The sequence below is a fragment of the Drosophila arizonae genome, chromosome X, assembly GCF_054131065.1.
Source record: "Drosophila arizonae isolate 15081-1271.41 chromosome X, UAZ_ARI_1.0, whole genome shotgun sequence".
Taxonomy (NCBI): Eukaryota; Metazoa; Arthropoda; class Insecta; order Diptera; family Drosophilidae; genus Drosophila; species Drosophila arizonae.
In genome coordinates this window covers 20,277,287-20,290,390 of record NC_142927.1, presented here as the reverse complement: position 1 = coordinate 20,290,390, position 13,104 = coordinate 20,277,287, and the positions used below count along the sequence as shown (strand labels likewise).

General features: G+C 44.1%; 2 protein-coding genes across 15 annotated transcripts in view; both read right to left on the bottom strand.

The window, feature by feature from the left end:
• Positions 1 to 9,552, bottom strand: part of LOC108619059 (eye-specific diacylglycerol kinase-like) — a 34,289-nt gene extending 24,737 nt beyond the window's left edge. For all 10 annotated transcript variants that reach the window (XR_016270836.1, XM_089473039.1, XM_089473040.1 and 7 more), the window contains exons 1-2: positions 9,419 to 9,552; positions 7,304 to 8,898 (exon numbers count right to left, since the gene is read on the bottom strand). Coding sequence is in view for 9 of the 10 variants with exons in the window: in XM_089473039.1 (XP_089329165.1) it covers positions 7,304 to 8,898; positions 9,419 to 9,508 (1,685 nt within the window). In the remaining variant the exon portion in view is untranslated. The remainder of the gene's footprint in view (positions 1 to 7,303; positions 8,899 to 9,418) is intronic.
• A 45-nt stretch (positions 9,553 to 9,597) lies between these two features.
• LOC108619057 (uncharacterized) overlaps positions 9,598 to 13,104 on the bottom strand; it is a 97,650-nt gene continuing 94,143 nt past the window's right edge. For all 5 annotated transcript variants that reach the window (XM_089473070.1, XM_089473069.1, XM_089473071.1 and 2 more), the window contains one exon: positions 9,598 to 10,374. In XM_089473070.1, the coding sequence (XP_089329196.1) occupies positions 9,598 to 10,128 (531 nt within the window). In that variant the 5' untranslated portion in view covers positions 10,129 to 10,374. The remainder of the gene's footprint in view (positions 10,375 to 13,104) is intronic.

Below are 13,104 nucleotides of genomic sequence, written 5' to 3'. Positions count from 1 at the left end.
TTAGATTTATGAAGCTTGCGAATTTTTCTAATAAAAATATGTATAAATAAAGCAAATGAATTTTGTAGTTCTGCTTATGGAAAAAATCTAAAGATTTAATTTGAAAATATTTTAATATTTTATTTTATTATTTTTATATTTTAAAATTCAGTATTAAAGGGCTCTAAAATTGACGGATTTCTTTATTTTCTCTTATATAATTATTAAATATAATTATTATTATATTATTTATCAAATTTGGAAATAAATTTCTCCTTTCACTTTTCAATAGTTTTGCAGATTTTTAAGCTCAAATCACTTTTTAGTCGCTTAAGGAAGATCTCTATAGATTACTATTATTTTATTTATTTCTAAATATTTGTATTATTATTATTAAATTTATTTATTTATTTTAAATTTTTTTAAATTTATTTTTAGTACTTTATTAACTTTGTTAAGTTTATGCAAAAAATTTAGGAATTTAGAAATCAAATCCTGCAAAGAAGTGAAATTGAAGTCAACTTAATTTAGTTTTTAAAGGAACAACTTTCTAGCAATTAATATGTTCACAACTCGATTGCTAATATTTCAATATTTTGTATTGAATATAAAACTATTTCATACTTCTTTTTATATAGAACTCCTTCAATGAACTTAAGGAAGAAACGAGTTAAACGTTTCGTCAATACATATGTCTGCCGCATTTCTAAAGCTGTGAGCCAGATCACATTTCAAACTGCAGGCACTTGTTGTATATTTTAAGTGTGAACAATCCCAGTTTATGAAAATAATTTGTTTTCAAGTTAATTGAAATACTGGAATACACAGTGCTTAAATCGAGTTGAATGAACTTGGCGCTGCGAATCAGCAACAAAAACTGGACTGGCTACTGATCGAATGGGTTTCCAAGCTTCGAAAACTGCCTAAGCTGTGTTGCTCCATTAAATTCAGTGTTACGGCCATATTGCCGGGAGCACTCCAAGCGCGCTTTACAACACTGCTCGTGCGTTTGTTTACATGTCTACGTCGCTAGCGACTCATCAGCTTATTTTTAGTTTGAGCGTGCGATGAGGTGTGAGTGAGTGAGTGTGTGTGTGTGTGTGAGTGCGTGTGTGAGTGTGCGTGGTTTTTGAGTGTGTGTGTGTTTTTTTTTTTTTTGTTTTTTTGTTTTCAAGTTCATCGATTAATTAAATTAAACATTGCCCCTGCTAAGCGAGTCAATTGACCGAATGTTCTGTGAAATATCAAATGCTGAAATGCTGTCAATTAGCCAGAGCGCACAGTGAGCGACACGCCCATTGCTTAACGCCCACGGTTAGTTGTTGTTTTGATTTGACATATTTCACTTTAGCAGATCAAAACAATAACAATTGCAACAACAACAACATCAAGTTTTGTTACATGAGTTGATAGCAAAATTGCATACAAATTATTTTGCTGCTAGTTTAACTAAATTTTGCGCTGCTCATAGATCCGCTGCCTGAGCGCAGTCGCAGTCGCAGTTACTGCACAAACAAACAAAATAATATAGTAACCATAAAAAAAAAAAAAAAAAATCATTTCGTATTGGCGCACACACTTCTTTACACATTTGTCACAGTGATTTATGCATTAAATCTATATTCAATAGAATTTGAAATATTTCTTTTGTTATGCTCACGAGCCGGCGCGTGCCTCGTGCTAGCGTGCGGGCGTGCGTGAGTTAATACGCTGCGACTCTTTACGGTTCACGTTCACGTTCTTTTCGCTGGCTGGCGGCGTCCAACCACACACGGCAACTGAGGCAGCGATCGGCCGTCGAGCGGCGGCTGACGCAGCAGCAGCCAAGCAGCGGCAGCCAGCGCCGGTCGTCTGCGTCGGCGTCAGCGTCGGCGTCGACGGCAGCGTCAGCAGATCGCCAAGTTGCGCGCTTTGTCACCTCCGATTTGTGGTGAGTTTTGTGTGACGTTCTCTAGTGCGGCTAATGTGTGTGTGTGTGTGTGTGTGTGTGTGCGTACTGTATGATCGTGCTCTTTCGTTCGCTTGTTCATTCGTGTGGGTGGGTGGGCTGGCTGGGGGGGTAATTTGTGAATTTGTTGGGATCTCTTGCGCCTGCTGCTTTGCTTTCATATTTCCATGGTGACATTTTTAGCTGCGCTGCGCTGCTTTTGTCTCGCTTTGATTGTTCGCTGGCATTTTTCGCTTTTGTGCCTTCAATTTGCATTTCAATTTTGTTGCCTTTGTTGTTGGCGTTTTGCAGCCCCCCCCCCCAGTCCCCGCAGTCGCCGCCACGACGCGTACACACACGACTGACGGACTGACGATTGACGATTGTTGATGACGTAGTTGCCAGACAAGTGAAGGCAAGCACAGCCCTTAAGCTGACCGACCAACAGATGCCCTGTAACAAGCACCTGCCTCACTTATAGCTAATGAGCATTTGCGGCCAATATATTAGATAATAATGCCTAATCTATATGACCAGCCCGGAAAAGTCTAATTCAGTCATCAAAATGAATCTCCATTGAATCTCAAATACTTCTAATCATTCTTTTCTTCTAAAACACGCGACCCAATACTCCCCGCCACACGTGTAGTGAGTCCAGGGTATGGGCTAGCAAAAAACAGAAATCTGCTTGTTGTTTTAGCTGCCTCTTGTTGCGCTGGCTATTTGCGGTGTGCGTCAGCAATCCGGAACTGGAACTCCGAGCAGAGCACGTCCCCAGCCCCTCCGGGCCCGGGACATGGACAATAGCATCGACAGCATTACGATAGACATTTTTATGGTCTAGCCGAAAAATTGAGTGGCCATCAGAAGTCAATTAGAGTGCAGCGATATGCAGCATCCAAATGGACGCACACACGATCCAGATTAACGCCTCACACAATATATGTATGTATATGGAATGTAATTCAATGAAATAGAACTAATTTATATACATATTTCATCTTGGGTATTATATTTAATATGAGATGACGTCAGCTCTACATTAGGGATTTTCAATTATAGGCCAATCATTGATTCCATAAATCTGATGATGGATCAAACGTATTGAAGCCATCCCATCAAAATTATAGATCGTTACTCACTCGGGTGAAATACACCGAAAATTTGATTTAAATGCGAATATTATGGGCATATAATTCATACTCGAATCACATGATCTCTCACAGTGAAGCGAAACCATTTGTGCGCTTATTATTAAATATTAGATCAAATGCAAAAATATTTCACAGATCGCTCAACTGAAACGAGTCTGTAATTATAGAAATCTATAAATACTCGATATATGTATATATAAATATTGAAATCAATGTTGTGCGTATTTTATATCATCTATAATTAATCAATTTTGCATTATATATAGTTTTACCAATGCTAACTTTTTGGACTTTGGCAAGGCTAATGTTGTAGTACTAAAATGGATTATAGAACCAGGTAATTTCAATTACAATGAGTATTTGAGATCTTCTATATGACATGTGCACGGAAAATTTTTTAAAAATGTCTATGAGGTCTTATATCTCATATATAATACCGTTACAATATTATGTATGTATGTGGGGGATATTATTATCTTATTTTCAATTTATTATTTAAATATCGGATTTCTAGTAAGTATAGGTTTTCAAGGAAGTATAGGTTTTTTTTCATATTTTACCGAACATCATTCACCTCTGTTAGTATTAAGGCATGATAAAGGGCATTAGCCCCAACGTGCAAGAATTTTGAGTATAGGGATTTAAGAAAAACTCTTCTGACTATAATCAAATATCGCCGTGTCGCATTGATCGCTGATCGAGCTCTACAATTAGTCTACTAAAGGATTGCCCAACTCACGCCTCCCATTGTGAATAGCTATTGCATTGCTTGGATCAGTTGACAGTTAACTTTCTACATTTCAGTTCGAGTAGTTGATCGTTTGTGATCTCACACTGCTAATCTATCACATTTTGGCTATTTACAGCTGTTACAATGATTAACATCAATGAGCCGTGCGCCAGCCTCTGGGCTATAAGTGCCCCCTTAATGGCCGGGTCAGTGGCTATAATGAACCCGCTCACGCCGCTTTACCCACGCCTCGCACTTTCTCCACTTTTCAAATGCTCCCACAACGCCTCTGGTATTTATGGTAATTTAGATGCCTGCAATTCTTTGCGCCTCTGGGGAGAATTTTCATAAAATTATTTTCGCCATTGTCATAAAAATGAAGTTCACTGTTTGCTGTTGTTGTTGATGTTGTTGTTGTTTTTTTTTTTTTTTTTTATTATTATTGTTATCGCTGTTGCTGCTTGAGCTGCCCAAGGGAGCGTAAAAAAAAAAAAAAAAAAAAAAAAAAAAACACGGCCACAATGATGGCCGTCGAATTCGCATGAATGAGCCGCATATAGCCACCAAAAAAAGGGAAGCGAAGCAGAAAGAAACAAGAAAAAAACTAAACTAAACAGCCTGGTTGACTGGCTGGATGAATGGCTGGCTGCGATGTCGACATGCGCCGCATGATTGAATGATTTTATAATATTTTCCATTTTATTGAGCAAAAGGTCAAAAAATTAAACATATCATTGGCCAGTTAATAGCTGGGGGTGGCCATTGGCCAACCACTCCACCCCTCAACGGACTCGTTGGTGCGACGGGTGGTGCAGATAGACAATAACATGTCACGCTTGAGCATCGTAAATCAAAAATCAACTTTATGATGGCCATTGGCATCCGCTCGGGGCGCAAGCCAAATGCCCAGCCACTTGCCTGCTAATATACCCTCAAATACAACAACAACAACAACAAGAACAACAACAACAAGAACAACAACAACAAGAACAACAAATCAAGATTACAAAAAAATAAACATGAGCAAATATTTATATAGAAATCCGTTCATAAATGAACATCCCAACCACACACGCCCGCGCCCACCCACACCCGCCCACTGCCCGATCTGTGCCTGCACCACGTAGCCACATGAATCGGAAATTAAAAAGGAAATCTCTCGTGTGTAAATACAATACTGAGTGGCATCTCCTTCTTCTCCCTCTTCTTCTTCTGCTTGTCTTTCGGCCCCGCTTAAGGCTAACAGCTTTCAATACTTATCTGCGCAAATTGACTGTGGTTTCATTTTCTGCCGGCCTATGGGCAGTTCAAATTCAGTTGACCATGATATATATATACACATATATACGTACCTGCAATGGAGATGAAAGAGAAATCTTAGTAAACTTGACCAGGCATTGGGAAATATATGTCAGGGTGTATGTGTGTGTGTGTGTAAGTATTAGACAAAATTATGCTGAGTGTGGGCAAAGTCAAGAACTTAACATAAATCTCAAATATGTAAACAAAAGCACACACAAAATCTGTAAATATTAAAGATTAGTCAGTTATATGTAGAGCTTGTATTAGGCTCCTGTGTAGAGAGCTTTAAGACAGCTCACACAGGAGCTTTAGCGTATGGCCAGCGCGGAGTCAGTTGTCTCTTAACTCACTCATGAGCTTTAATGTAATTGTGTAAATATTTATACCCTAGAGTAGCTAGCTCACATATAAGACTTGGGGTATGGCCAGAGAGTAGTTAGTCTCTTAACTCATGAGCTTTAATATAATTGTATAAATGTTTCGGAGAGCTTTGTGCTGTTAGAGCTTAGATTAGACCCTAGAGTCGCTAGCTTTAAGGGAGCACATACGAGAGCTTTCTTATGGCTATAGTGTAGTTAGCGGTCTCTTAACTCATTCATAAGCTTTAATATAATTCTATACATGTTTTGGAGAGCTTTGTAGACTTATAGCTTAGGTTAGAGTCGCTAGCTTTAAGGCAGCTCACACGAGAGCTTTCTAATGGCTGTAGTGTAGTCAGCGGTCTCTTAACTCATTCATGAGCTTTAATATAAGCTAAATTAGCTAGTTTTAAGGCAGTCCACACGAGAGCTTTGGCTTTAAATTTGTCAGCATTTCAGCAGCTCAGTCTACATATTTACAATATTTACATTTTAATTACAAAGACTTTAAAGTCCCTTAGTCTATATCCAGAGTGCCTTGGCCTTAAAACTAACGCTCAAAATAGCTTTTTAATTTGCAGCTCGACATGCAATAAATCTCACTTAAAGCTGCAAGCGCTTTGTCCTCACTTGACGCAGCTGTGATTTGATACGATAACAACGATTCCGTCAAAAGTATAAAATCTATGTGCCGGCTAACTTTTCCAGATATGTCTAACAGAGACATAGGCAAGAGGAAAGCGAAGAAAGAAAAAAAAGGAGAACAAATAACTAGCCGCTTAACTTGGCTATCCATCAGAAAGTTGTGTCTTTTTCAGGCTGATTAACTTGCATGCCTGTCGCAAAACTCATAATCATCAATCTATCTAAACAAGTTTGTACAACGGCTTAACCATATTTGGCAACAGCGGCTGCCACACCCCCAAGCTTAGCATTTCGCCCGCTTACAAATTGCCCACAATTGGCCACACTCGGGCGACACTCAGCGTGAAGCGGTTGTCGTCTGTCCTCGAGGCTGTCCGGCTGTCCGGCTGACTATCTGGGTATATACGGGTATCCACCAACATTCGTATACAGGAGTCGGCGTTCGTTCGTCCTGTTCGCTTAGCTGTCAGTTTGGGCAACAGGACACTTTGTTTGAATGTTATTTATGGGCTACTTTTGTTGTAATTCAAGGAAATCGCTTGGCTGACTCGCTTTTTCAACAACAGCCGCCATAATTTATACATGCGTCAGCCGAAACACCCTGTGCGCCTCCTGTCACAGCACAGCACAGCCAGCCGTCCAGTCAATGACCGCGCACCGCCTGTGAATTATGAAATGCGGTTCCACTCTCTGCTACCCACGGTTAACCGAGCCTCTTTTCTAATTAGGCTTAAAGCCGCAAGACCTCGCCCACATCGCAGGGGCAGACACGTGTCGGGCTAAGATGATAATGCTAATAGGGCTAGGCAAAGCTCAACGAATTCATCGACTTCAATGTCGATTAGCCCGATTACGAAATGATATGGCCAAAGGCTGCAAGCCAAAGATATCAATATTTATCGATAAGTAGCCCCAATTTAATTGGATGATAATCCAGCTCCATTTGTCAGTTCCTCGGCTCATTTGTAAGCATATCTATAAAAGGAAGATCATGAGCTGCTTTGCCCTGACTCAAGCACTCGCGCAAGCAGTTTGTTATGCATTTATCGATATATCGATAATTAAAGCAATCATTATTTCTTTGGTTAAATATTTAGTAAATCGCCCAAACTGAAGCAAACGAAATGAAACAAAAGACAACACGAAAAAAACAATCAAAAAGACAAACAAACAAACAATTGATGTAGGTTAAGAGAGAGCGCCTTACCCATCCGCATAGAGACCAGCGGCTGCTCCACTGGCGCCGCCGCCGCTGCCCGTCATGGCGAGCGCCTTGTAGCGCGCCTGCTCGTCGGTGGGCAGGACAATGTCCACGGAGCGGGATCGGGTTGCATTGATGTTGGGCACGGTAAGGAAGCAGCCGTCGCCGGTGGGCTGCAGCTCCTCGGTCTTGCCGCCCGACGACAGCTTCGTGAAGCACGAGTCCACCGAGGCGGCACGATCTCGCTTCAGATCCGGCACAGTTAGATAAATGTCCCGCACCACGAAGCCGGCGTGATGAGCAGCCGTAGCGGCGTTTGCCGCAGCTGCCGCATTGGCGGCCGTTGGGGAGCCGCAGGTGGCCATCGTGGAGGCTTCGTCCAGCGAGTCTGCCGTGTCCACCGACGACTTGGTGTTGTCCACCTCCTCGTGCGACACATTCTCCAGCGAGTTGCCGGTGGGCTCCACAAATATCGCCTCCTGCCGCGATATGGAGCGACGCCGCGCCCGGCCCGGTGGCACGCCCATCGCCACGCCCGTTTCATCCACATCGCCGCTGATGCAAATGGGGCTGGCGTTGATGGTGGTGGTGCCGCCGCTGCTGCCCGCCGCGGGCAGCGACAGCGCCGCAGCTGCCGCGGCGGCGGTGGCACTCAGCTGCAGATGACTGGCAGCCGAGGGCGGCAGCTCCAGCAGCGGGCTGGAGCGCACCACGGCCGGCGTGGGCGTAATGGGCGTGATGGGCGGCGAGCTGGGGTCGATGGGAAACGCATAGGTCGGAAATGGCGGATAGTCGCCGTTGGTGGGCGACAGCGTAAAGGTGATGCCACAGGGCGTGGTCGGCTGTGGCGGCAGCAGCGTGTTGCCGAAGTGCGGCGATCCGTGGTCGGAGCCCTCGAGGCCCTCATCCTCGGAGGTGGTCACCGAGCTGCCGATCGTGTGGCGACGCATTTGCCGTGGCAGACGCGCCCTCGACTCCTCAATGCTGCTGCCCATGCTCAGGTTGGACATGCGTATGTCCATCTCGGCGGCCGCATCGTCATCGAGCTCTGTGCCTCCGCTGGCATCCGCCTCAGCGCAGGCATCCGCATCCGCATCCGCATCTCTATCCCCTTCCCTATGCCTTTCCGCATCGGGCTCTGCATCGGCGTCTGCTGGCCCCTCCGCCCCATCGTCTTCCTCGTCATCCTCGAGCGCTTCGGTAATGTCCTCCTCGTCGCTAGCCTCCGAGCTGGTGTTGCTGTAGCTGAGCGTCGACAGCTCGCGATGGTCAATGAAGTAGCGCTGCTCGGCGCTCATCTGCTTCTCGTACTGCTCCAAATAGTAGCAATGGATGCAGGGCGGCGGTGTTTTGGTCGACGAGCTGCGTCGCGCCTTCAGACGGCGCGGCACCTCCAAGAAGGCGCCCGAATCGTCGCTGCCCACCGAGGCAGCCGCCGAGTCGAAGCTGTGCGAGCGTTGCGCATGCGCCGCCTGCGGCACCTGCAGATAGCCGCCCTCCGATGATCTCTCGTCCGCCGACGAGGACGACTGCTGCTTCAGCAGATGGGCCGACATGCGCTGCGCCTCCAGCTGCATCTCGTCGAACGAGGCGGAGCGCACCTACGAATGAACAGCACAAGCACGCGACAAATAGAGAGGGAGAAAGAGAGAGAGATAGAGAGAGAGTAAAACATAGCTGCTCATTACTCAGGGACAAAGACACCGAGAAGTCGAGAAAGAGGAAGGAGGGGCTACCGTTATGCGGGCCCAACACAAAATCACAGAAACAACAACAAAAGCGATAAGTTATCGAACATGCAGCACTGCCAATAGCTGGGATTAGTATGCTGCAGGTTATCGATAAGAAAACGAAAAGCTTGGCACAAGTTGCAAAAAAATAAACACTCGATAAACGATAACAAATTTTAAATTTAAACAAAATCGATAACAGGAACATGCACAGAAAATAACGATAACACAACACAATAACTATCGATTATACAGGATCAGTTATCGATCGCTTCAATATATCGATGAGCTGATATGTGAGCCGTTATCGATTGCGATAACTCATCGATAGCTCAACTTTAAGCGAATTCAGATAATTAATCGATATATGAGTCTGCTGTGGACATTGTACCTGCTTTGGCACCTCGAGGCTATTCTGCATCTTCATCTCGGCGCCCGTCGGCGTGCGCGAACGCGTGAATGTTGTACGTAGACGTTGCATCGCGATTCTTTGTTGTTTGTCAGTTGTTGTTGTAGCTGGGAGTTGTTGTTCCTGCCGGTTTGTTGATTGTTGCAGTTACTATTGCCGACTTAGTAGTAGTTGTTGTTGTAGCTGTTATAGGTGTTGCTGAGGCTGTCAGCTGCTTGATGGACGGTTGCTGCAGCTTTTAATGTTGTTGTTGTTGTTGCTGTTGCTGTTGATGTGGCTGTTGTTGTTGCGGCTGTTGCTGTTTCAGCTTCAGTCGTTGCTGTTGCTGCCGTATCGGCTGTTCGATCTAGCTGGTTAGTAATGTTTGAAGTTGTTGTTGTTGTTGCTGTTGCTATTTCTGATATCGGAATCGTTGTGCTATTGCTATTGTTACTTTTGCTGTTGTTATTGTAGCTGCTGTTGCTGCTGCTGTTGTCGCTTTTGGTATTCAGTTGATGTTTGTCGTTGTTTTTGTTGCAGCAATGGCTCAACTCAGTTTTCGAACAACTTCGAATAGTGATCTGGCTGCTATTGCTGATGCAGTTGTTGTTGCTGTTGCCGTTTCTGTTGATGTTGCTGCTGCTGCTGTTGATGTTGCTGCTGCTGTTGTTATAGCTCGCTAAATGCTTGGCAATTCCGATGCTCAATTCCATTTCGATGATTTGCTGGAAATTTGATTAAGTTCTTTGTTTTTTTTTTTTTTTCTGTTTTTTGCTCTTTTGTATTTGTGTTTGCTCTTTGTTCGCGTTGTTGTTTATTGAATGGTGTCCTTGGCAAACGGGCGAACAAGGCTAACGCACAAAAAGTCCACGAAGAGTTGCTTGGCGCTCCTCGGCATTGAGCTGCTTTTGTGTTTTGTTGTTGTGCTTTTCTTTACTTTTAATTAATCAAAGTTTTCGCTATATATTGTAATTAAATACGGAAGAAGAGGTGACAAGTGTGTGAGTGAGCGAGAAGGAAAGAGAGAGAGAGAAAGCAAGAATTGATTACATTAGTTTTTCATAATATAAAGCATTTAAGTTTTCATCATCATTTAGCCAATCACCCGCCCTCCCTCAACCCTCACAATAATAACTAAATTTGCAACCATCAACCTACACACACACACACACGCACCCACACACACACACGTACAGCTGCTGCCTTGATTAGGGTCGGAAATAGGTAACTTTAAAATTTAATTTACTAGGCCCAGCAAAATGAGAAGGCGAAAATAAAAATAAAAATATAAGCAACAACTTATGAAACAATTCATGAATATGAGACGAGCTCGTTTCTTCTCTCTGTTGTTAAACCTCCCGTTAAACTGAGCTGGCTGACAGAATAACGATAGAAACCCATGTGAATGGAAAACATTTTCATCGCATCCATGTAGGCGAGATCGACGTGAAGAGCCAAAAATAGAGACTGAATCAAAAGAGCATCCAATCAAGCAATGCACAGCCCTCAATGCACTTGCAATACCACGCACAAATCTGCGCGCAGGGCATATCGAATGCGAACATAATATCTGCAATCAGTTCGAGGAAAAAACAAAACGTGAGAAGCGAAAAATACTCAAATGTTGGCCGTCAATCAAATTGATGGATGGCAAAAGGTAGAGCAAAATACATGTGCTTCCACATGCATATTATGGGTATCAGCGATTTTAGTAGCTCGTTACGGTTTCGTTTTACAGACAATAGGTGCAAAAATCTATTATGGCACGCCGACGGCGAGGCACGGACGAGGTCATCTAAACGCACACACACACACAGAGAGAGAGAGAGAAAAGGAGAGTGAGAAAGAGAGAGAGAGAGCTGTACACAAAGAGCTGTGAAAGGAATTGTGGCACGGGGCGACTAGGTGGAGAGGCAGTCAAAAAGGATAGCCCACAAGACCCTCCACTAGTTGTATGTGTGTGTGTGTGTGTGTGTGTGTGTGTGTGTTGTCGTCGCTCGGTTGGCAAATTGAAAGCGTGAAATTAAATGAAAATGATATAGCTTTGAAATTGAATTCCACAGAAATGCCGAAAGTTCAACCAACGCGCAGTACTCATGGCTAGCTCTGCTCTGCTCTACCACGCCCACACCGAGCCGCCCCCGTGCTGCTGCCCCTTATAGGTAGCGGTCCGGAACTTGAGCAGCGCGTAATTATCGCGCTAAAATACTTGCCGAGACGCAGGCGAGCACAAAGCACAGATTGGTTTCACCTCTATAAGCACGAATGCCATACGGCAAAAAAAGGCATTGCCTACTTTTAGGCGGCAGTTGCAGAGTCGAATATCAGTAATGGATTGCGTATGTGGGCAGTGCACATTGATTCGCATTTGAATGACCGGATGTGTCAGCAGTGCAGTCTCAGAGTTGACGTTGAGGTTTGCATGGCAATATCATATTGCATTACACTCAGCTCTCCAGGAACTCTGGAGGAACTCTGGCTGAAAATTATTCAATTCAACGTTTTGCTCTGTTGTTTCTGTTTCAAGGCAGCTTCAGTTGAGTTGCCAGCGAATTGCAGCTTTCAGCCTTGCTCTAGTGCAATCATTAGGCCGCACTGCTTGACCTGATTCGCCTTCGGCTGTCGGCTCTGCTCGGCCACGTTTAAGAGGCAAATCAAATGCTCAGAGTGCAGAGCGCGCACTTAGTAGAAGCACGTAATTTATTTGCCGTTAGCCCACGCACCGCCGTCTCGGCCGACTTGAACATTAACCAGCCGCCGCATTGGGATTTGAGCCGGCATTACTCCACCTATGGAGCCATGGCCTGGCCCCATAACTGTTAAGCTGCGCGCACACTAAGTTCAAAGTTTCGTATAATTTTTCATAAAGGGCAGAAGGAACAACAACAAGAGCTGGGCAAACAATAACACAAACTAAATGCCAGCTAGAAAGCCAACACAAGCCCAAGCCCAAGCAAATGGGGCAACTGGGGACTCGCTGGCGTATGAGCAATGTCCACATCATGCGCGATATGGGAGTTGTGGCAGCTCGGAAATGGCGTCTGCCCACCAACCCAGTCAACTGAGCCAACCAGCCAACCAAACCAGTCAACCAACCAACCAACCAACCAACCAACCAACCAGCCAGCCAGCCCCCTTAGGCGTGTTCGCCGGGAATTCTGATTCGAGCGGGCTGAATCTGTGCCCCAGCTGAAGCGTTAACTGTTTGCTGAAACCGCTAGTGAAAGCTCAATAAATTTGCTCCTGGATTTCATAGCTACAATCAGTTCCTCAAATTTGCTATGATTTATATGCAATGATAGGCTACAATGCTGAAGATATGAATGCCCTGGTAAATGAAAACAAAGAGCTCATTAAATGGTTGCCAAATTAAGCTGCTTAAGTAGACAAACTTGTCAACACTCATTAAGAGCTTTTATTGCTGTTGAAGCACATTAAAACTGTAATTTTGATTCAATCAACTTTGACGATCTTAAAAAGTTTGCTTAGCATCACTTAAGACTCAAATAAGTTGGCCAAGATGTTGAGCTGGAGCTGTTGCGGTCTAAGAGCAGCAGTCCTTCAGATAAGAAATTTGCCTTGTAAACTGAGATGTATAATATATACCTTATTATCTACATCTCTCTCTCTCTACCTATATCTCTCTCCATTCCAATTGCCAATGGCCACTGCTAACCCAAACCGCCTCA